Raw genomic sequence first — 21,987 nt, forward strand, 5'->3', positions numbered from 1 at the left:
GTTATAAAATCTTGGAAGTTTCTTACTCTAATCATATTTCAACATTACACCATTTTAAGCTTTAGGCCACATTTATATGTTAACGGTTAAAAAATCATTACATAAAATATAAAGAAGCAACGGTCTTCGGTTGTTGTTTATCTAAGAATTTTATTTTTCTCCGAACCAGAAATATAGTACAAACACTGCCTATTTTATTTAAAGCAACAATTATTAAATTGTTGACACATATACACCACATTGATGGCTCGTTCTCCAAGCAAGGTGGGGCCAAGCATGGTGGAATTTCTTCCAATCGCATTTTCCTTACAAAATCTCTTCCAACCGCATGACAGATAACATTCAAATGAACTCCTTCCTGTCTAACGAATTTTGCAGTTCCAATATTGTGATTGACCATTTGTTAGCACGTAAGTTTTTCTCCCCTTCACCAAGCATTCTTTTACAAACTTCGCATCCATATACTACATTGAAACAAAATGTGTTAAAACAACATAAATATAAACTAAAATTATAAACACATAACTATAAATATGAACCATACCAAAGAAAATGATTGAACATCATAAGAACTTAATATTTTCTCATAATCACCAAAACCAGCTTGAACTTGGCTGTTGCAAGCATTGCCCAAATCTCTCTTATAATCTATTTCAACTCCTTCGGCTGAGAAGATCCTGTGAACAAAGATATAGTTTCCTACATAATTTAAATGTAGGAAACAAGGAGAAATGAACCCATAGAATGAAACGTACTGACAAGAACCAAACAATACCATCCTCCCACCCTCATCTGTGTCCACATATATTTCAAACTTCTGTGACAAAGGATCATACCACTTCACCCGATCGTTAAACGAAACTTTGTGCTCACAAAATATTTGGAAGTAATTGAGCAAGGTTATCAACAACTATCACAACAATCAACAGAAAGCCTATAACTACACATCTACACTACAATTTTTTTTAAAAAAAATAGACTAAAGTTCCATACCGTGTTTGGAATGAACCGCACCCTAAATGCTTGGAAAAATCTTACTGAGGACAAAGGGTCACAAGCAAGACCATTGTTTCTTCTACCAGGATACACAACCTCATTCCAGTCCAAATCGAACACCCTTATGCGAAAGTACCGATCTCCACAATAAAGACTACACACGTAATAAACATCGTTTAGTTCATAAAGCCACATTATCTGCTCAACCACACGGATTTGTCTTTGAGCAAGAAGAGTTTCTTCAAACTCTATGTTGATCACGTTTCCTTTTGGATTACTGAAAAAGTTTGTCCCCATCAGTAGTGATTTTCCCCATTGTTCATCAAAACCTTCTTCAAACTCCAGCCAGTCCTGTGATACACAAAACCACAACGATCCATAAAAATAAAAACTTTGAACAAAAAATAAAGGACATGCTTGAAGCAAACGATCACAGAAAAATCTAAACTTTCGTCCATAAAGTAACTTTATACATGAAACACAAAAAAACTTAAACAAAATGAAACATGCAAACGGACCAACCTCTAAGGGTTCCATCACCATCATAGAGTTCTAGTAGAAATTGGTAAAGCTAGAAGCCTTGGAGGTAGACATTTGATGGTCGGACCCTTCTGTAACTCCTGAGGATAACTGCTTTCCTTCTTCGTTTCTGAACAAACAAAGCCATAGTGATTGAACTTCCTTTTAAACAAACTAAAGGAAATGTCTCCTCCAAATCCAAACGTTATGACCACATAGATTAGCATGCTCCAAAATATCAGTTTGTACACCTTGATAAGACATACAATAATTTCATTTGCCGCCATCTCTTCATATTCCCATAAATATTTTATTTCAAATTTAATTATATTAATTTAACACCCAAAAAATTATGTTTCTAATACAATTTAAATTATCTACTATTAGGTTCAATCAACAATTAAAAACTTAATTATAATATATATAAAATTTAATCCTAATGACATTAAATTTAAAATTTATCGGCAATTAATAAACTTATAAACCAATAACATTACAAATATAACCAAAATTAAAAAATTAAATATAATATATAAAACTAATTAATTATACATAATTATATCAAAATTATATTTACTTAATAAATGTAATAATTACATATACTCAAATTAACAAATCAATCCTTTCAAATCATTTAATTATAACACTACAAAAATAATTATTTTTAGTGGAGATTTTATTTGGTATTTCTGAGGGTTTTAACCCCAACTAATGGTTTTACCAGGGGTTTGTAATTGCCTTGGAAGAGCAAGTGTAACTAACAGATTACCGGGGGTTTTTAGCAATCTTTGGAACTAGCGCAACTTACTTGGGATTTCGAAAACCCCCGCTAATGCCCGGGGTTTCAAAAACCCCCGCTAATGCTTGGGGTTCAGAAAACCTCCTTTAATGCTTGGGGTTCTAAAAACATTTGACAACTTAACATTTTGGTTTTCATTATTATTTTGGAGGATGATTACATTTGACAATACAACCAAAACAAAAAGAAAAGTAACTTAACCATTTTGTATGACCATACCCTAATATAAATAAATTGAATACTCTTAGAGGCTAAGTTTCAATAAAAGTATTCATTTTCATAACACATCTCATTAACTAAAAAGTAAAAACTCCAAGGTCACTTCAAAATAAACAATCAATACAAATATTCATTCAAATAGTACTAGTAGTGGACTAGGAGTCATAATGCTCTTAATATAATAAGTGTTGGAGAGGTAGCATTTGAATGATAATGACATAATAAGCAAGTGGACCAATGAACCAAAATGTAAAAGGAAATCATAGTTGTTCCCCATTAGCATAATTAACCAAAAGTTTCCTAGAGGCATATTTGTTGACATATTCTAAAAGTAAACGAATAATATCGTCTAATGCGGGGCTTGATGTTGATTATTTGTTTCTTCATTAGGAATACTTCCTTGATCAGATACCTAACATAAAAAATAATGATAATTAATAATTTTCCAAATAATAATATCAAACATATATTAATTTAATGAAGATTTAGATATTACCGTTGGTGCATGATGCATAGTAAAATCACGAGGCAACTCTCTTTAGGAATCTTCTTCCAACTAGAATAGCTAATGGGAAGAGAATTAGAGCTTCTTGCAATGCTACCTAAGAACCTATTCAATAATGCTCCACCATCTGCAATTGGTTGGCCCTCATTATTCCACTGCACAACAATCCTTTCATTAGGAGGTAAATGCCACACATTATTGGTTCGTAGTTGTTTTGTAATTCTCTTTCCTTGATCATCTACGGAATGTGAGAAAATAATTGTTACTAATTTATTATAAAGACAAATATATGTATAATATATTAGGTAGTACTTTGTACATAGTTGCTTACCAATCACATTAACAAACCATGGTCTTTTTCGGGTTACAGGCCTTTGTTCAACTACTTGCAACTCAGTCTCCTCATTTTCTTCCTCTTCATTTTCAGAATATGAATGTGATGTAGTTGGTATTATTGGTTCAAATACAGGAAAAGATTGATGTGGTGGCTGAGGATTAGATTGAGGTGCAATTGGGGGTTGGCTAGTTCAAGATATCCTCACTTTCAAGGTCCTTGAAAAAATACATTGGTTAGATATTCCTAAAAATGAATATAAAATCAAATTGATATATACAAAATCTAATGTATAATAGAATATATACAAAATACAGAATATAAAACAGAATACAAAATATATATAGAATATGACAAAACAAATTACTTGGCTGAGGTGCAGATGGAGGTGGAGGACAAGCATATTTAGGACCTTGTTGAATACTTGCTTGAGATGCAGATGGAAGTGGAGGGGAAAATGAAAATGAAGAACCTTGTTGAATATTTGCTTGAGTTGTAATTGGGGTTGGAATTTGTACTTCAAGTCTTGGAGGTTGAGTACTAGGTAATTAAGAATGAGTACTCACTTCAAGTTTTGACTTAGACTTACTTGAGGTTGAAAAGTTCATCTTCAAGTCTCCTGAGAACGGATAAAAATTGATAAAGTTAGAAAAATCACAACAATTAAGGTGAAGTTCTGTTTAGAGCAGAATTGAGATCAGTTTCCTTTCGGGCTCTCGCATATTCTGAATAATACCACTTTATGGAATTATCTATTTTGTTGGATGCACTGAAATTTTTCATGGAGCTGCACTTGATGACGTGGACTTCCTCCAAGAACCAATGTGTCTTTTGTTATATATTTGACATCAAATATAGTTTTCAAAGAATCACAGTTTTCAACTACCAATGCCTCCAATTTTGGTAATAAAGAAGTAAATGGAAGGGTAGCACGACATCTGATAAAAACTGACAGTTTTCAACAGTTAAGGTGACCAACTCACTGAAACATAAGTCTGGTATATACAATGGGTCATGCCATATCTCTGGTAGTTTACATGGTTTTTTGATACAAATATCAGCAACAAAAATAGCAGTAGGTCACTAAAAACTAATCATTTTAAATTTTAAAAATCAAAATTTAACTTACATGATTAATATTTTCTTTTATAATATATATTTTAAGCTACATGGTTAATATTTTAGTATTTGACAAAAACGCATCAAATATGAATTTAGTCACATGCTGCATGATTATCCGTTAATATGAAAGCAGAGGGCATATTTTGTAGCATAGAATAAAAAAAGAGTGAATTAAGAAGTGTAGAAACACACCGTGGAAGACAATTTCTTTTACTAGCAAAAGATAAACCCTTTCCATCAACAGAACTTTCAATTGAACATATTTTATATATTTATATGAATTGAATTCAAAAGTTGAATCAAAAGTGTGAGCAACATTTGAATACCCTACTTTAAAGAAATACAATAATCTTAAAATCATAAAAAAAAAATTTAAATTGATGGAACCATTTTAAATTTTTATATGTTCAATGTGTAAGTTTGTGAGTGCATACAAACCTTCACTACCTATTACTTTTCAAAGCAATATTATTTTTACTTCATTTTAAAGAAAGATAAGTTCAAATGGCAGAAATGAAAATGCACAATTAAGGAGAGGATAAAATATCCTGCAAAACAAAACAAGGTTCAAAACAGAGAAAACGAAAATATCAGTAAAGCATGAAATATGTGCAGTCTCTACATGATACAAATAGAAAGTCCCCTGAAAAGACACTGGCAAAGTCTAGTGTGCATTATATAGCATCGATTATGGTTACTAAACTTTGGTTAGAGAATCATTTATAGAGTGGTCATTATAACCTATTTTTCAAATGTTTATGACCTGATAGTATTTATGAAGTATGTGATCTCTGCTCTAGAAAGGCTCTGGTTCTGTACTGTTTTCTGTTAGTTTCCTGAAACATATTTTAGCATTACATGGTTAACCTTAAGGAAGTGACATAATTACCTGAATGAGATTGATGATGAGCTGCAGGTGTAACTACATGTCCCCATGTAGAAGATTTATTGGTTGACAATTTCTTCTTGGTTGATATTTTCTTCATCTTCAGGTGGTCTACAAATAAGATAAACACATCAAATTAAACAACGAAGGATAATAATTTAAGATGAATTAGTCAAATGTCTCAACAATTGAAAAAAGAAAAAAAAGACCTTGCTTGAGAGTTTAGGGGGACCTGGTTGGTAATTGAAAGTGTAGGGGTTGTGATGTTTGAATAATAGTAGCAGGATTTTATACTTTTATGGAGAGTTTGCTTCTTAAGTAGTAGAAAGGGTGGGCATTAACAAGTAGACGTTTAAGATGTTTTGCTTGTTTTGGGTTGTGTTGAGCATGAGTTAAAGCTGCGTGCTTGAACTGTGGTCCACACAATATAATTTAATGTAATGGTTTTTGGTTATTGCATGAGTGAGATAGAGAAAATACAAAGGTCTACATACCCGTATCTCTCCTACAAACATGTCCATCACTTAAAGGATACTGTCTCTATGCTCCCTTCTTCCATCATTCAATTCCCGTCAAATCACCCTATTCTTCCTACATCTCTCACACCAGAACCAGCCATACTTTTTCTCACTTCACCACCTACGTACCATCACCTTCATCTTATATTTCTTCTTCTTCTCAGTCGCTATCCACGTTAATTTCATCCCATATTATGTTCAACCACTCACCACCTTTGCTGCAATTATGCTTTCTTTCTATCATCTGGGCTAACTATAACTAGTATTTTCCTCATTGCTTATTTATTTCTTTCGATTCTTGTTTTACATCATATGATATCAAAATAGGCTCATTTTATAAGCCTATTTTGACTCAGGTTACAGTTTTGACTGCTAAGAAGCAGGAGCAAACTTCACTTCAATAAGAGACAACTATAAATTCAAGTATTATTTCAAAAGAAAACAAGAAAGTTGAATGTAGCTCTGGCACCAGTATTTACACATGACATACACACATTTCATATACAATATTTAAGAAAAAACATACACATTCAAACCTCATACTCAAACCATTTACCGCACAACTCTGTGTGGCAGAGAAGTAAGTAATCCATTTCTGTCCCTAAGCATTTGGGGAATGGCTAGTGTGAAGTATTTCAATGCACTAAAATGGAGAAGTGTGGCTTCTATATAATCCCTTTAATTTTGGATGACTACCCAGGATTTAAAATATCAAATGACATAAGTCTACAAAAAGATTATGTACATTTTTATTTCTTGGTTGTTAAATATTTGAAATTAGCTGAATAAGCCATTTCAACTGATACATGACTTGAGAATAAGTTGACTTGAAATACTGTTAGCAATCCAGCCAGATCATTAGGGCCCAAGAGGTTACAAAGAAGTCCAACTACTATCAAGACTTTGTTTGATCAATTATAAAACTAGTTCCTGTCTGCTGCCATGTAAGAAAATAAGCATAACGGCCTTACAAAATCAAATATTTCACTATATTCTTTCTTCTTGTCACTTGATTATGCAGGGAACCCAATGAGTTGTCAATGTACTGACAATATATTCCTCTAAATGATTAAATAGAAGCTAGAGAAGAATGAATTTATCATTTTGCAGTAATTTAGTTGTTTTTACCCATTTTTTTTACAATGCCATATCAAGTGCTCCAACCAGCAATGGCCGATCACAGTATCTATAAATTGGTTGCCAACTGCCTTGAGGACATCATACATCCCCTTACCCAACTCCAAACCACCCTCACTAACAACCAACAAGACCTCTCACAACATTGATTTTTATATATTTTTACTCGCTTCTTTTGTCCATCACGTATGACTCTTCTCATATCACATCCAACCATAATGTTAGCACAAATATCCAACCCAAGTATCTATCAGAACATAATAGATGACAGTTTACATAAAAGAGGGTAAAATAAAATCATATAGAGAATGCTTATAATTTAAAGTCGAGACACCAACCTTGAGAACATCTGACAGTTTACGTATGAGAGCCACTATAAGATTAACAATTCCCTCTGTCAGTTGCTATAGCCTTATTGACCATATCACTTCACTCTTAGCCCATATCCATCCTAGCTTCCACCTTTGTTTCTCCACGTGCCGATACTGGTGGTAGTTCTGAGTTGTCACCCTTGTGTGCACAAAACATTCCAAGCTCGATTCTAGTTTTTATTTCAACAAAATAAGCCTTATACAAACAAGAAAATGGCGAAACAAACTCAGGAAAATCAATAGAACCTAAAACAATCAAGATAACTACAAAACAAAATCAGAGAAGTTAGGGCAAAACAAACGAACATGTTCATGGTGAGAATGGTGAGAGGCACTATGAAATCATGAAATTAGAGAGATGAAATTGAACTGAGATGAAGATGAAAGCATGGAGACGAACGACGAAATTGAAAGCATGGTTTTACCTGATTTCAGGGAGAACGATGAAATCAAAAAAGAAAGAATGTCTTCCTCCAACGGCACAATCCAGCGCTCATAGGGCATGAACGTTAAAAGCAAGGAGACGAAATTGAAATTGAAATCGAAAGAAATAAAATTAGAGAGACAAAGATGAAATCGAAAGCCACCGAGACAAAAAGGAAATCAGAAAGAAAAAGACGAAAATGATGGAGGAGAGGTACACAGTTTACCTTGACGAGAGGCACTACTTCTTCTTCTTACCAGCTATACTCTTTTTTCTTGAACGAAAGACTTTCATAAGCCACAAGCCACAACCATTGAGTTAGAGATACCTTCTACCTGAGAGCGAAAGAGTTTGGTAAGCTTAGCCAAATTAAAATTTTAAAAAATTATAAAATTTTATTGGGGTTTTTTTAAAAACCCCTTTTATTTAAAGAGGGTTTATAAAACCTCTCCTATGTATATCTTTTAGTGGAGGTTATTATAACCCCAATAATTAACCCCATTATAATTATATTTTTTTTGTAGTGTAAATAATTGATTATATACAATAACATTAAATAACAATATATATTATAAAAAATAAAAATAGATAATACGAATATACTTAAAATCTATTCATCAATCTATCATATCACCAATTCATCATTCAAATATACTAAAAAAAATAAGTATAGTAATAATTAATTTAACCTAATTATATCAATAATATATTTATTAAATTAATATAATCGGTACATATAATTAAATTAACGATTAAAGTCTTTAAAATAATTTATTTATACATAAAAATATTAAAATTTGTTTTCAAAATAACCAAATTTTAAAAACAAAAAACATGATCTGTACGTATGCACGGTCTCGTACTAGTTTTATTTAAAGCAACAATTATTAAATTGTTGACACATATACACTACATTGATGGCTCGTTCTCCAAGCAAGGTGGGGCCAAGCATGGTGGAAATGCTCAATTGGTGCGAAAGTTGTTGGAAATGGCAATTGGGATGCACATACAGGGAAAGGTGGTGTAATGTTTTGGGTGCTCTTAGAGAAGTTGTATCACCTCAAGAGAAATTCTAGGAGAAATGTCTTAGCCTTGATAAGTAGAATGACAACATTTCTGATTGATGGTGCTTCATGGTAAAAGGTCTGAGGCTTGATCTAATAAGAGGAAACTTGACGAAATCTCGATTGAAGCCTCCAAACCTCGATCCATCAGAGGAGATCGAAGAAACGCACAGGAATATGTGAATCTCGCGTTGGAAGAGTGAGTCTCTCTCACGTTCCAGCATGAGCTCTGAGAAAAGGGGAAAACCTCACTTTATTCATCTAAGCTTAGTTTTACAAACCATGGTCTTTATAGGAAGAAGAAAGGCAGTCGTTAAAGGAGAAGAACAAGAACGAAAATAGGAAGCTAAACCCTAAAGGCTAGCCCTAACGGCTAGAAGGTGCACGCTCCTACAGGGGTTACAAGACTTTTGGCCCTTGTTTTTTGAAAGAAGGAACTTAGGTACACAACCTGCTCCAATTAGGTCCAATAAAAGACACGTGAACGGATGAAGATTGGGATTCTAGAGACGTGATTCTCGACCCAAAGAAGAAGATGTTGAAGGATGTATGTTGGTGTCTGGTGGCTTCAAACAGAGAAGACGCACTGCTAGATGATTGAAAGCTTTGCTTCACACTCGTGGCCCACTCATAAGACGCTGGAGGTTGCACATGGTTGAACGCTGCCTGATCCAAATAAGGGATGACATATTGAAAATTAAGATTGTGCTGCGTGAAGACGTTGGGTTGTAGGCTGCTGAACAAAAACATGTTGAATCTCGTGTTCGCCCCAAATAGCGCTGAAGCATCTTGCAAGAATCTGCTCACGTTGGGCTCATGCTACATAATGTTGGGCCTCCATCCACAATTAGCCCAATCAGATTTTACAAAAAAGAGAAATAAAACTTGGGCCTAAAATACAAACCCACAAACTCTAAGGTTTTGAGATGATTTCCATCAGTTTCATTACTAATCTCAAAGTGATTTTTCATGGAAGGACCACCTTTATTTATAGCTACAAAAACCCTAGATGAATCTCCAAAAATGAGAAGTAAAACCCTAATTTGATTTAGCTTGGAGTTCAAGGTTGAATCATGTGCTAAGGAGTTTTGTCAAGTGACAAGATTGTGCCTTTCATGCCTCCCATGCTCAAGGATCGATAATTATGCTTATCATCTTTCACTTTGTATTAATCCATTTTTCATTAATCTAAATGATTTTACTAAATGTAACAATCATTACGATGTTTTAAAGCAAAACTTTTTTAACAAGTGTAGGAATTTTTCGGATGTAAAACAATTGAGTGATAATGCCTTTTTGTAAGGTTATTTACTATAAACTTTGAAGCATTTTAATGCTTCTATAGTAGTCATCTAACGTATTTTGAAGAGGTTGTCTGATGCCTTTTACAGGATTCTTCTAATACTTCTTATAAGGGTCGTATAACACCTCTTATAAGAGTCGTCTAACACGTCTCACAAGGGTCGTCTAACGCTTTTTTACTATCAAGAAAAAGGAATGTACAAGAACAATAACTTATTATTGAAAATGATACTAAAAAAGGATTCCTCAGGTTTTCATTATATTAAAATATCCAAAATACTTAACATGAAACGTGACTTCAACATCTTAGGGAATACGTAAAACAAAAATTGAAATAAAGAGAAAAATAAAGTCTTTTAGGTTAAACTCTGATCCATCTACTCATTTCCCAGTTGTGTACCACCATCTGTTTGGACATTTGCTCATGTGTAATCACACGATCGTGGTAGGGCAAAGCCATAAACACACAACAAACAAAAAGGGTAAGCTAAGATAAAAACACATAAGAGTATGTCATAAATCCTTCTTACCCAAGTGAATCTTCTTCCTCTTTTCAAAAGCCTCACTCTAAGTGTCCTCAAGACTTGTTTATAGTCTTGGATGAATTCAAGGATGTTTTTCAATATCCTCCTAAGTGACTTCCACCCCTAATAGGCATAAACAAACGGAAAAATTTTATTTTCCACACGAGTTAATTTTTTGAATTCATAAGACAAACAATTATGAAAGAAAGAACTCAAATTAAATGTGTATTTTCTCACCAAAATTCACTCAAGTGTTTTGGCTAGTGTTTTCACTCAAAATACTCATTTAAGTAAAAACTCATAATACTTAACAAAACTCTAATATCCACAAACTTTTAGAAAACATACAATCAAAGAACATGAGTACCTTTTACAAGTTATAATGGTACCAAGATAAAGGTAGAAAAATTTTTAGGATTTTTAGTTTTCTTTTTTTTTTGAAATAATAATTTAAGAAGAATAATGGAACATAATTTCAAAAATAACTTTTTTTTCTTTTATTGCTCATTTTGACAAGAATAATTTTTCTACATTTTTTTTTAAACTCTTTCATCATTTTTTTTCCTTTTTGCCACTTTTATTAATTTGTGAATGAGATACTCACCAGACACTTTATTTCTCATCCAATCTTATCATAATCCAGTGGCTCCTTTCTTCCTAAGATAAGGAAAAGCACAATTTTTTTCTTTTAAAAGATTTACAATGGGCTTAAAAAGAAGAAAAAGAGATTTAATGCTAAAGAAGCTATCAATGGATTAATATCAAAGAATATATAAGAACGGGGAGAGTACGTAAATATGGAGACAACATTAAAGTCATGAAACATGATGAGCTACTGTTCTCTTAAGTAATCATGCCCAATTCAAGATAAATGAAGGGTTATGCAGTGCCACCTGGCTCACATGGCCATAACGGTAAATACAAATGCATCGTTTTACAACTGAATAATAGAGTACATAAAAGATTAATACAGGAACTTGATTGTGTCACAGCCAATTTTTTATCTATTTAGGCGAATGGTTATAATATTCTCCACATTAGTACAGCAGTGGACATTCTCTTCTGCTACTTTAAGACAGCATCACTACTAGAATACATCATGATTTTTCAAGTCAATATTGCAGCACGCCCTGCAGACAATAAGCAATATTTAATAACAACCGAGAGTCAAAAGAAAGAAACAAAAAATCAAATAAGGCGTAGAAGCATCACCACCATTATAAGACATAACAAGCAATTGCTTAACTCTTCAAGCATAACACTCGGCTGTGTATGACTTAAAATGGCAAGAACTGGCTTTGACAATGAAAATAGATAAACTAAATTCTGGAAACTATAACTCCTACCGGCATTACATCATTCACTCTTTTGGTTAACCATCCATCATTATCTTGCTACAGCGAATTGGAATTTGGTAACATTTTCATGCTTCTGATAGCAATATAAAGAGCAAATCAAACAATATCAAAGATGTGAAATCCAGTCTTATCTAGTTCCAAGCCAGTGAAACTACAGATTCTATTCAAGAGAATTCTAGTAGAATGCTATGTCAAATTCCATGTCTTAGAGGATAAAGATTGCTTACTTTGGTGCAATAACTTCCCACTGCCTTGCTCCTATGCGGATGCGTTGGGTGGAAACCATCTTCACCGTGTCTTGCAAAGGAAGGTCCAGAACATGTGACTGCAGATGGGTTGGCGGCAGCTACTTCTGTACTTGCAACAGGAGCGCCCTCAGTTAGTGAAAAGCCAAAGACTCTGCATCGACTTTTACAAGTGGGAACCAACTCTTTACTAGCCCGAAGTGCTGAAATAGAATCGTGTGAACGAGAACTTTCTAACTGATTATGCAAGTTTGAGACACCAAAAGAACTTGTGCCTTCCTGAACTAGTCCACGAAGAGGCTGAGGCTCATAAGGGGCTGATACAAATTTTCCACCTTTAGCTTCAGAAGTGTATGAAAGTTGTTGATGGACTTTACCTTCCATCACCTGACTGATTTTGCTGTTATAATCAGAGTTTGAAACTGGATTGACTGCTTGCTGGAACACTAACACAGATGATGGAGATGAAACTTGCCCAGATGGAACAGGTGGATGCAAATGTGAAGACTTGTTACTCAAGTGGGAAGACCATCCATTGCTGGGTCTCGGTGTGTGGTTACCATCAAAAGGTCCAAAGCGACCATTTCCACAAGCCTCATCAACAGACAAGGCCCTTCCATATGGTTGGCTTGGAAGTATTTCTTGACCTTGCAAGACCTTCTGGAATATGAAAGATTCACTAAAGCCTATGCCATTGCAGGAAACATTGGAACTCACTTGTGGAATTCCAATGCTATTTCCAGTTGCAGCAATCCTAGGACAGTTTGAGCCAGGATAGCATCTCCTCAAATCAGATAGCTGGTGATTCTGACCACTAATACTATCGAAAGTAGTATTAACACCCAACATTTCTTGACCTTGCAAGACCTTCTGGAACCTTAGAGATTCGCCAAAGTCTGATGATCCAATTGCATCTGTCAAAAGAATGGAACAACTCAACAACAAAACTGCCTTTGGTAGAACAGCTCAAAGTAAATAAAAAATAAAGACATACTGGAAACTTGGAAATCTAGCTTTGTTGAAGGCAATCCAATCTTGATCCTCTTCAAACCAGCTGATATCAAGTTATTTGCAGTAGATGCAGAACCAGATGGCTCAATCTCCCAAGGTGAAACCCTATTATGCCTTGAGGCTTCTAGGTCATCCCACCTTACCTTCAAATAAATGAAAATCAAAAGTTAACTCAAAAAGACGTTATATAATCAGTCATGATTATAAGGATAACCAATTGATCAGATTTCCAGATATGTATAAAAATCATTTTAAGTTTTAAACATTTTAGGCTATGAGCTAAACACCAAAAAGTACTCATGGTTCATAATACTAGAAGAATGACCATTGATCTGAATTGTAATTTAAAATATTAATTAAAGTATACTATAAAAATAAAGGAATAAATTCACTACCAGCATGCAAAGCTTTTCTATATTGCATACTAAGCTTCAAACACGTCAGGAAAATTAACACTATATTCCATACTAACAAAACATATGAAGAAAATTCCATGTCCAAGAAACAATTTCAACTACAAACAAGAACTATTACAAGAATGCTCATGATTGATATTTTTTTAGCACTCAGCTTATTGATATTCAAACTTTTTTATCTTCAGAACTGTATACTAGCTTCAACTTGACTTTCACATCAATCAATTGTACCTACACTAGTATTTAATTAAGTGGTGCTTTTCATTTGCAATAAAGACATATTGTCACCGTACTTCAGCACGCAAATGTGTAGAAAAGAGCAAAATGAGTTCAAACATAAGTAAACACATAAAATGCAACAAAAACAAATAAATAATAAATTTGAAATTTTATTAGTTAAAATAGAAGGGTAAAAAATAAAAAATACAGGTACATATGGGGTTTGAAAGTTTGTATTTCAAATTCAAAATCAGAAAGGACTGCCAAAATGCAGATGACAGAGAAGGGTTTGTGAAAAACAACACGGGGCATAGTGAGTCATGCGCATAGACATTTGAAATTAGGTTTTGCGAGAGTGGAAAATAGATTAGGGTTTCAAAGGAGATCAAACCATCTTAAACGACATTGCAGCATGATTTTGGAAAACATTGACAGGAAAGATGGAGCACCATATATAACAATGACCCATTTAAACACATGAAATTAGGGTTTGCAATAGTAGAAATTAGATTAGGATTTCAAAGACAGCAAACCAGTTTAGACGATATTGATACAAATGATATTGATACGAATGAAGGAGAAAGAGTGGAAGAGAAAAGTAGGAAAATCCACCAGGTCTATGAGAGGAAGTGGAAACCCATCACTTGGGGGGACCCACAAGCGCATGTCCTTGACTGTAATAACATAATGGCTGACATGATAGGTGTGACAGCGTGTGGGTAACTTTTCTTTAGAGAAGAGAGGGAATAAAGATAGGAGAGGGAGATTTACGCGGGGGACGAGAGGAATGACCTGGGAACTTTTGGGAGCAAAAAGACTCGTATTCTTTGAGGTTTTGGTTCTTTTCTTATTTGTATATAGAAAGAATACTTTCATTTCCATTGTTTGTGTTCTTATACAAGGATACTTAACAATTGGTATCAAACCACTCGCTTCTGGGAGTGCATGGTACTGACTCGTCGCACAATGGTGCAACACATGGAAGGACTCAAGTAACAACTGGCAGAGCTGAAAAATCTTATCATCTGTCGCAGCAGGTCACAACGAGGGCATCCTCGCGTGCGCCATTGACACAGGAGGAGAGTGACACACAATGCTATTGATGGCGAAGTTGAGAGTGAAGATGGTGCAAGGCACACAACCCGGACTAGTAGTCATGAGTCATCACATGATTTCAGAGGGCGAAAACTTAAGATTCCAATATTTCAAGGAGTTGATGCTTATGGTTGGATCATGAGGGCTGAAAGGTATTTCAAACTCAGTTTGGTCGAAGATGATGAAAAACTAGATGCTGAGGTGATAGCCTTGGAAGATAAGGTTTGAAAATTCGTACCAATGGTGGACAAACCAGAGTCAAGAACCCAGCTGGGAGGATTTTAAAGGCTTGTTGATTTGACGCATTCAACCGGGACTGGTACAGAATCGTTTTGGCCCTTTGTTGAGTCTACAACAAACCAGCTCTATAATGAAATACAAGGAGAAGTATGAACCTTTGTCCGCACCACTGAAGAAAGAAGAGAGAATAATGCTCAAGGGAATCTTCCTTAACAGCTTGAAAGAAAAGATTCAAGCCGAAAATTATATACGACTGGGAATGATTAAGGAAAAGGAGGTGTTAATATTGGTAGATTGCGGTGCTTCGACTAATTTCATTTCCAAGGAATTAGGAGGGACAGATTTGGTGTTAGGGATGGATTGGTTGGCTAGCTTGGGGAATGTCAAGGCACATTTTAAAAACTTGATTCTTACTTTGGAGATAAAGGTGAGAAGAAAAGCATCCAAGCTGATCCTTCACTATGGAAATCTCAAGCATCATGGAAGGCAATGGTGAAAGCTCTTACCAATCAAGGAGAAGAATGTGTTGTCCTGTCAAGCCACCATGATGTCAGATAAGGAAAGAGACACTCTCAGCCCTGCCTTGGCTGATGTACTTGCAGCTTATGAAGATCTATTCAGAGAACCTACTGAATTGCCTCCAAAAAAGTAATGTGACCATGCCATCTATCTCAAAGACAGCACCAATATTCCAAATATCAAGCGGTATAGGTATCCATACTATCAATGGATGTGTATAGTGGAGAGTGAGCCATGTGTCGTATGGATGTTGTTCCACCTTTTGGTGTTTTCCTTTTATTAGAAGCAAAAAAGAGGACAACTTTATTTTTTCAATTTTTTGTTGAAATTGCTGTGCACGTGACAAGTGTAAAAAAATTGCTATTGCTATTTGTGCTCCCTCTTTTATTATATTAATAGATACCATCAAGTATAGAACCTCTCAACCCAAAATAATATGATGTGATATGTGAAGTTTAAAATCCAACTATTCTGAGTACCTAAATATAATATTTAGTGCATAAAACAGCCAACAACCCATGTAGCTTTTACAATTTACAACTATCAGATTAAGTGAATTCAATTCAATCACTGAATTATTAGACTATAAAATTGAAAAAATAAGCTTGTAATTTTGAGAGTATTCCCCTTTAATGTAACATTAGATGTTAGGCACAAAGGTTTATGCATATCACATGCCTGATTTCACCAAATAACCATCTAGCAGGTAAGTAGCTATAACAAATTGTAGCCACAATATTACTAAAACGGCCAAGACAGAAAAAGGCAAGGTATCTACTGACACACTTCAAGCATACACAGGATAGTTATATTATACCATTAGGCATCTCCATTTTGATCCAGGCCATCTAACAGGATCCACATCAGTAATTCCAACAATCAATCCTGTAAATCTGCCCAATATAAAATTGAGTAAGATTCTCTATTAATAAGGTCATCAAAAATGGAAAAAACATAAGTATGATCGAACCTTCGCTCTGCAGCATCTTCAGTTTCAAAACGCATCCTGAATCTTGTTCCAATTGAATAAGAATAATCAAGGCTCCTCAAGAATTTCTTAACGGGTATGATGAACTCAGATGAGCTGACCCTATAGAAGCCAGCAATCAGATAGCATGCTTGACAAGAAAGAAAGAAAAATCCATGGAGACTTAAGACCACGGCAGTACATACAATTAAATCATGTACTAGAGGAAGGGAAGGAAGCATTAAAATGGAAGGGAAGGAAGCATATGCTGTTAGGATATTCACATAATAATAATGTATTTAAGAATTTGAAAGAGAAATTATTCACCAAGGTAAAAATATGTGTCTGCTATAGGCTAAAAATATGATGAAAGCATGGAAACCTATTGTAAAAAATAAAAAATAAAAGATAGGCACCAGGAAAACTTGAGGTTCTAATCCTAGAACGCACACACAGCAACAGACTAAAGCATATGCTTGACTTTTATGTGCCTATCTCAGTTCAACTCATACAACGAAGTATATGGGAGCCAAATAAAAGGGCCTGAAAACCTTGGGAAGTAGCAAAGAATTTGTCACGGTTTTGTTTACTGCTATTACACCAAATCTCATTTCATGTATATAACTAGAATTTTAGGCTAATAATAATGTGGACAGGCTGATTTAGTAATTGTTTTGCTTCATAACTATAGCTAAACCATAAGCATCTATTTGAAGAGCATAAGGTGTATCAAATCTTAGCTAATACAATAGAAACAATGAATTGTTGATAGAAATCGATAGTTTCCCTTCCATTAAGTACCTAGAAAAGTATAATAGAATAACTAGAAAAAATACCTTGGATTATAGTGAACACTAAAGGCACGTTTTGCTGATAAAGCATTAACCACATCCAGAAGACTGCTAAGATTCAATTGCTCGGCAGCAAAAGTTGAAATGGCACTGCCACTTTTTAATTGAGCAGCCCTACGAATTCCCAATCTTAATTCTCCATCCTCACCCCTGCCATTTAAGTATAAAATGTTGGTCCTGTCTCTGTTATGGTTACTAGACAATATTTGATGGAATCGAGGTCTTCATACCTAAGAAACAGAACAGCATCTCCAGATACAAGTTTCTTCTTGTTCACAAATGCACTCCACCCAGTGGTAAGCAAGTGTCGTCGTGGTTGCCCTGCTCATGAGAAACAGGAAAAACAAAACCCAAACAACCATGAACTATTCTAATTGATTTGTCCATTAACATATAAAAAAGAGGACATACCCCTATAAATATGTCGAAACCTCCATTCTTGACCATGCAGATCCTTCGCCACAAGCTCCTGCGAAGGTCTCTGTTGACTGTATTCCTAAAGTAACAACGGATTTAAATTCAAAACGCTATCAAAGAGTTATACAACATAATTCAATGCCATTTGTTACCATGAAATATATCTCTCAAAGTGAACACGGGCGTGTGGTGTGTGTCGATTCAAAACATATATGAAGCAAGGAGTAACTTTAAGTATATATCACATAAAAAATAATAATGATGAAACAGATTAGAGCAATCTAAGAACCACTCAATCAGGCTCAGAGTGCCACAAGAGGAAAAGGAATGCATGGTCATTCGTAATTGTTACCAGAGGTGGAAAGCAATCTTCCGCAGCACGACGAGGCACAGAAAATCCACCGTGAGTGCTAGTATCAGAAGCTGTCAAAGTCTTGCAGAACATGTGAGGTGTGGTGGACTTCATCACAGTTTCAGCATCCTCCTCCTCACCATCAGCTTCAAATTCCCCTTCCCGCAACTTCTGATGCACTTGCTGCAAACACCGACCAAATTAATCACTTCACATACATTCACATACCCGTCTCCTGTCTTTTCAAAACACAACTTAATATTTTGTAGTTCCCTTCTTCTCTAGTATAACATTGACAGAGACAGAAAACAAAGCCAACAGCTAAAATTAAGCAAATACTAATATTCTCAATTGCTAAAGAAGCCAAGATACTGAGCTAAAATTTGTTTCTTTTTTTAGCACACTCTCCAAAACCATACTGTAAAAATAAGCCTCACCTCACTTTTGGGAACCAACACCACCTGGCAATACACTTCATCACTCCCTTCCTCAGCCTGCGAAAAAAAACACAAAGACATTCAATGTAAATCAGGAAACATGAAAGGAAGAAAACCGGACAGCATTTGTAGTTGTGCGATGTTTAAAGAAAGGAATGAAGAAAGACCCACATGGAGCTTGACATCGAGAACGCGACAGAAGAGATGGGAGGGGATGTTAGCAGAAGCAGGAAGCGGAAAATCGTGAAGGTGTTGTTCCAAGTGTCCTTGAGGGAAGTAGACGACAAGGGTTCCTTTCTTGGGCAAGGAGATCATGGGACCCGCGCAGGCGTGCCAGAGTTCGAGGCAGACGGAGGAGGGGAGAGACGATGTCGTTTCATGGTCCTCGGTGGCGCTGTTGAGATCGATGAGGGCAGGCATGAGGAGGATGAAACAGAGAGAGAAGGAGCAGAGGCAGAGGAGGAGGAAGAAGAAGAAGCACAGGAGTAGTGAGTGGGGTGAGATATTTGAAGGAGTGGTTTCATGCCTCCTGCATTTTCAGTGAGCGTGACCAACTTTGGCATTGCCAAAAGAACCTGACCCAATACTCCAAAAGAAAGAGACCCGCTTTCTGTGTCTGTCTTTCTCTCCCACTGACCAATCACTCTCTCTTCATTTTTCCCACCCTTTTTGGGCTCTTCACTACACACAATTATGGGGTTCGCTTTTCGGGAAACCCTTTCATTCCCACTCTCTTACCAATTCGCTCTACCATTATCCTTCACATTTAACCACCTCTCTTAACTAAAACACTCCAAAATTCAATTTTCTTACTTATACGGAAAATAAAGTTTCAACATTTATCATCAAAATAACAGCAACGGTTAAAAAGTGTAAATGAAAGATTCAATTTTTAGAGTTGTGTGCATAAAAAGCATTCAATTAACGAGATCGTTTACATGATAGGTACTGTTACCGAATAAAAGGGTTGATCTTTGGGTTTTAATTGTTTTGATGGGTATGATATTATTTTTTGTTTTTGGCCTTTTTCTTGTCTGCAGGCTGAGGCGGGAGCAGTGGTGCAGTTGCTGCAATGTTTAGACTGTTGGGTGTGATGTGTGGCAGGGTGAGAGAGATAGAAAGAAAGAAGGGGAGAGGAGAGAGAAGAAAAGAAAGCAACAACAACAACAAAAGACTGTACTGTAGTTGGAGTGACTCACCTTTATTTGTGAAGGTTATTTTGCTGTCTTGGACTGTACGGTCGCCCTTTATTTCCGGGCGGATGTCTATTTTGTCCCCTTCTATTTCACCAAATCTCACACCTATCCTCTGCTTATTAATAATAACTATAATTCATTCAAATACCTTTCATTACTATTATCTTCGAAATTAGATCTCATTTTCTAATTCAGTGTCGGTTCTGTGATCACTTTCTTTGTTGACCATGCCATTAATTGAATGTTCTATGTAGAATGCAAATGTTAGATATGTTAGATTCTCCCCACCATGAGTGAGCTGTTTCTAGTACGGAGTTTGGGGGCCTATACATCAGTTAGTATTGCACTATTTTCAGCATTATGATGTATGCGTTTTAACCTCTACCACTTAACTATATTCTCATTATAACTTCATAATATTTTCCATTATATAAAGCTAATGTGAAATGTCAGAGCTTCAGATGTCATTAGTGTAGAAAATTATGCTCCCAGAAAACTGGTTTTAATTGAAAACATGGAGAAGCTGAATCTTTGAGGGCACACTCGAATTGGGCAGGCAATGGAGGTTAACGTTGACAATTAACCAAAAAACTGAGACAGGTTCAAGAGAGAGCAGGTTGGATATAGAAAGTTGCATGCTGCTTTAAAGCATTCCTCTTTCCTCGTTAGAAATGTCGAATTACTTTGGCTACCCGAGTTTTGACTTTATGGTTACGGTCATGTCATAATTATTAGCTGTCTTCTTAGGCAAAAACTAATGAATAATCCGGGGAATTTGTAAATTATTTATACGAGTCCGCGAAACCGCGGTTCATACACTAATTTAAAAATCACTTTTCTACATACCGATTATAATATATTTGGTATTAAAAGTGATGTGGTACAATAATTTTAAGGGTGATATTCAGTTTAGTTTTGGATAGTTAATTTCAACTGAATCCATTCTTCAACATAGAGATAAAAATTAGTTACTTCTCATTTAAGATAAATTTTTTATTTTTTAATTGATTTAGAAAATCAAACAAGTATTGATTTCGCGTTAAAAATTCAATTTTAATCAATTCTACGTTATTTTGATGCAGAACCAAACACGCACTAAATATTATAAAACTTTTTATTAGTTAGAGTTCAAATTATAATACAAATTTGGGACAACGAAAAATTGGTAATAAAATAGAATATTTTCTATATAAGTTAGATTTAGAATTAATATAGAAAGTGATATGATGACACTTTTATAATATCGAAGAAAACTTTTTATATTAGTATAGAATATTTAATCTTCTTTTTCTTGGCCTTCGCACTTCACTTTCTATAGAATGAATGAAGAATGCACTAAATATACTCAATTGTCAGTGGTATTAAAAATGTTCAGTGTAAAGGCAAGAATGGGTAAAGTGATAAAAGCTTCACAAAATTGTTTGAGTTATTGAGTGACATGCTTCCTGAAGGTAGCATATTACCAACATAATTATGGCTTGTATAGGAAGGAGTTTTCCAAGTTACATCAATGTCCACAATGTGGGGTATCTATCACAATACAAACATAAAGATGGAGAGTCTAAATCTAAAAGTAAGTGTCATTCTCTAAAAGTCTTATGGTATCTTCTCGTAGTTTCACAATTGAAACAATTATTTACTAATGCAAATGATGCAAAACTCATGAGATGGCATGAAGATGGACATACAAAAGATGGTCATTTGAGGCATCCGATAGATGGTTTGTAATGGAAGAAAATTTATTCAATTTCTCCAATGATTCCAGGAACAATAGATTTGGACTTGCTACAGATGGAATGGGGACAAGTATGATGGCATAATATTTTGGGCATAACAATACTAATCTCAAAGTGAATTTACATGAGGAAAAACGCCTTTATTTATAGACTTGGGGTGTCTCCAAATTTGTTGAAGAAAAACCCTAAAAACCTATTGATAAGCTAT

General features: G+C 34.9%; 1 protein-coding gene and 1 long non-coding RNA gene across 3 annotated transcripts; both read right to left on the reverse strand.

Moving 5' to 3' along the window:
* Positions 1-2,632: 2,632 nt before the first annotated feature.
* Positions 2,633-8,137, reverse strand: LOC114177091. The gene is made up of 7 exons (XR_003603098.1): positions 7,832-8,137; positions 7,374-7,576; positions 5,384-5,491; positions 3,740-3,991; positions 3,370-3,590; positions 3,030-3,276; positions 2,633-2,945 (listed from the first exon to the last, which is right to left on the reverse strand). It is a non-coding gene; the product is annotated as an uncharacterized LOC114177091 (long non-coding RNA).
* A 3,319-nt stretch (positions 8,138-11,456) lies between these two features.
* Positions 11,457-20,021, reverse strand: LOC114178097 (auxin response factor 3-like). Of its 2 annotated transcripts, XM_028063808.1 has the most exons (12): positions 19,019-20,021; positions 18,848-18,904; positions 18,411-18,593; positions 18,053-18,137; positions 17,872-17,962; positions 17,627-17,791; positions 16,794-16,913; positions 16,641-16,716; positions 13,318-13,477; positions 12,306-13,237; positions 12,067-12,151; positions 11,530-11,850 (listed from the first exon to the last, which is right to left on the reverse strand). In XM_028063808.1, exons 1-11 carry the CDS (start codon positions 19,265-19,267, stop codon positions 12,107-12,109), a joined length of 2,163 nt encoding a protein of 720 aa, XP_027919609.1. In that variant the 5' UTR covers positions 19,268-20,021; the 3' UTR covers positions 11,530-11,850; positions 12,067-12,106. The 2 variants fall into 2 exon arrangements, with proteins under 2 accessions (XP_027919610.1, XP_027919609.1); XM_028063809.1 differs by lacking the exon at positions 12,067-12,151 and having other exon boundaries at positions 11,457-11,850; positions 19,019-20,019.
* Positions 20,022-21,987: the final 1,966 nt, after the last annotated feature.

The sequence above is a fragment of the Vigna unguiculata genome, chromosome 3 (assembly GCF_004118075.2).
Source record: "Vigna unguiculata cultivar IT97K-499-35 chromosome 3, ASM411807v1, whole genome shotgun sequence".
Taxonomy (NCBI): Eukaryota; Viridiplantae; Streptophyta; class Magnoliopsida; order Fabales; family Fabaceae; genus Vigna; species Vigna unguiculata.

Coding starts and splice junctions, on each gene's coding strand:
- LOC114178097 (XM_028063808.1), bottom strand. CDS start 19,267: ATGCCTGCCCTCATCGATCTCAACAGCGCCACCGAGGACCATGAAACG. Junction 17,963..18,052: donor GTTTCGACATATTTATAGGG/GTATGTCCTCTT, acceptor TCTCATGAGCAG/GGCAACCACGACGACACTTG. Junction 17,792..17,871: donor GATGCTGTTCTGTTTCTTAG/GTATGAAGACCT, acceptor CTTAAATGGCAG/GGGTGAGGATGGAGAATTAA.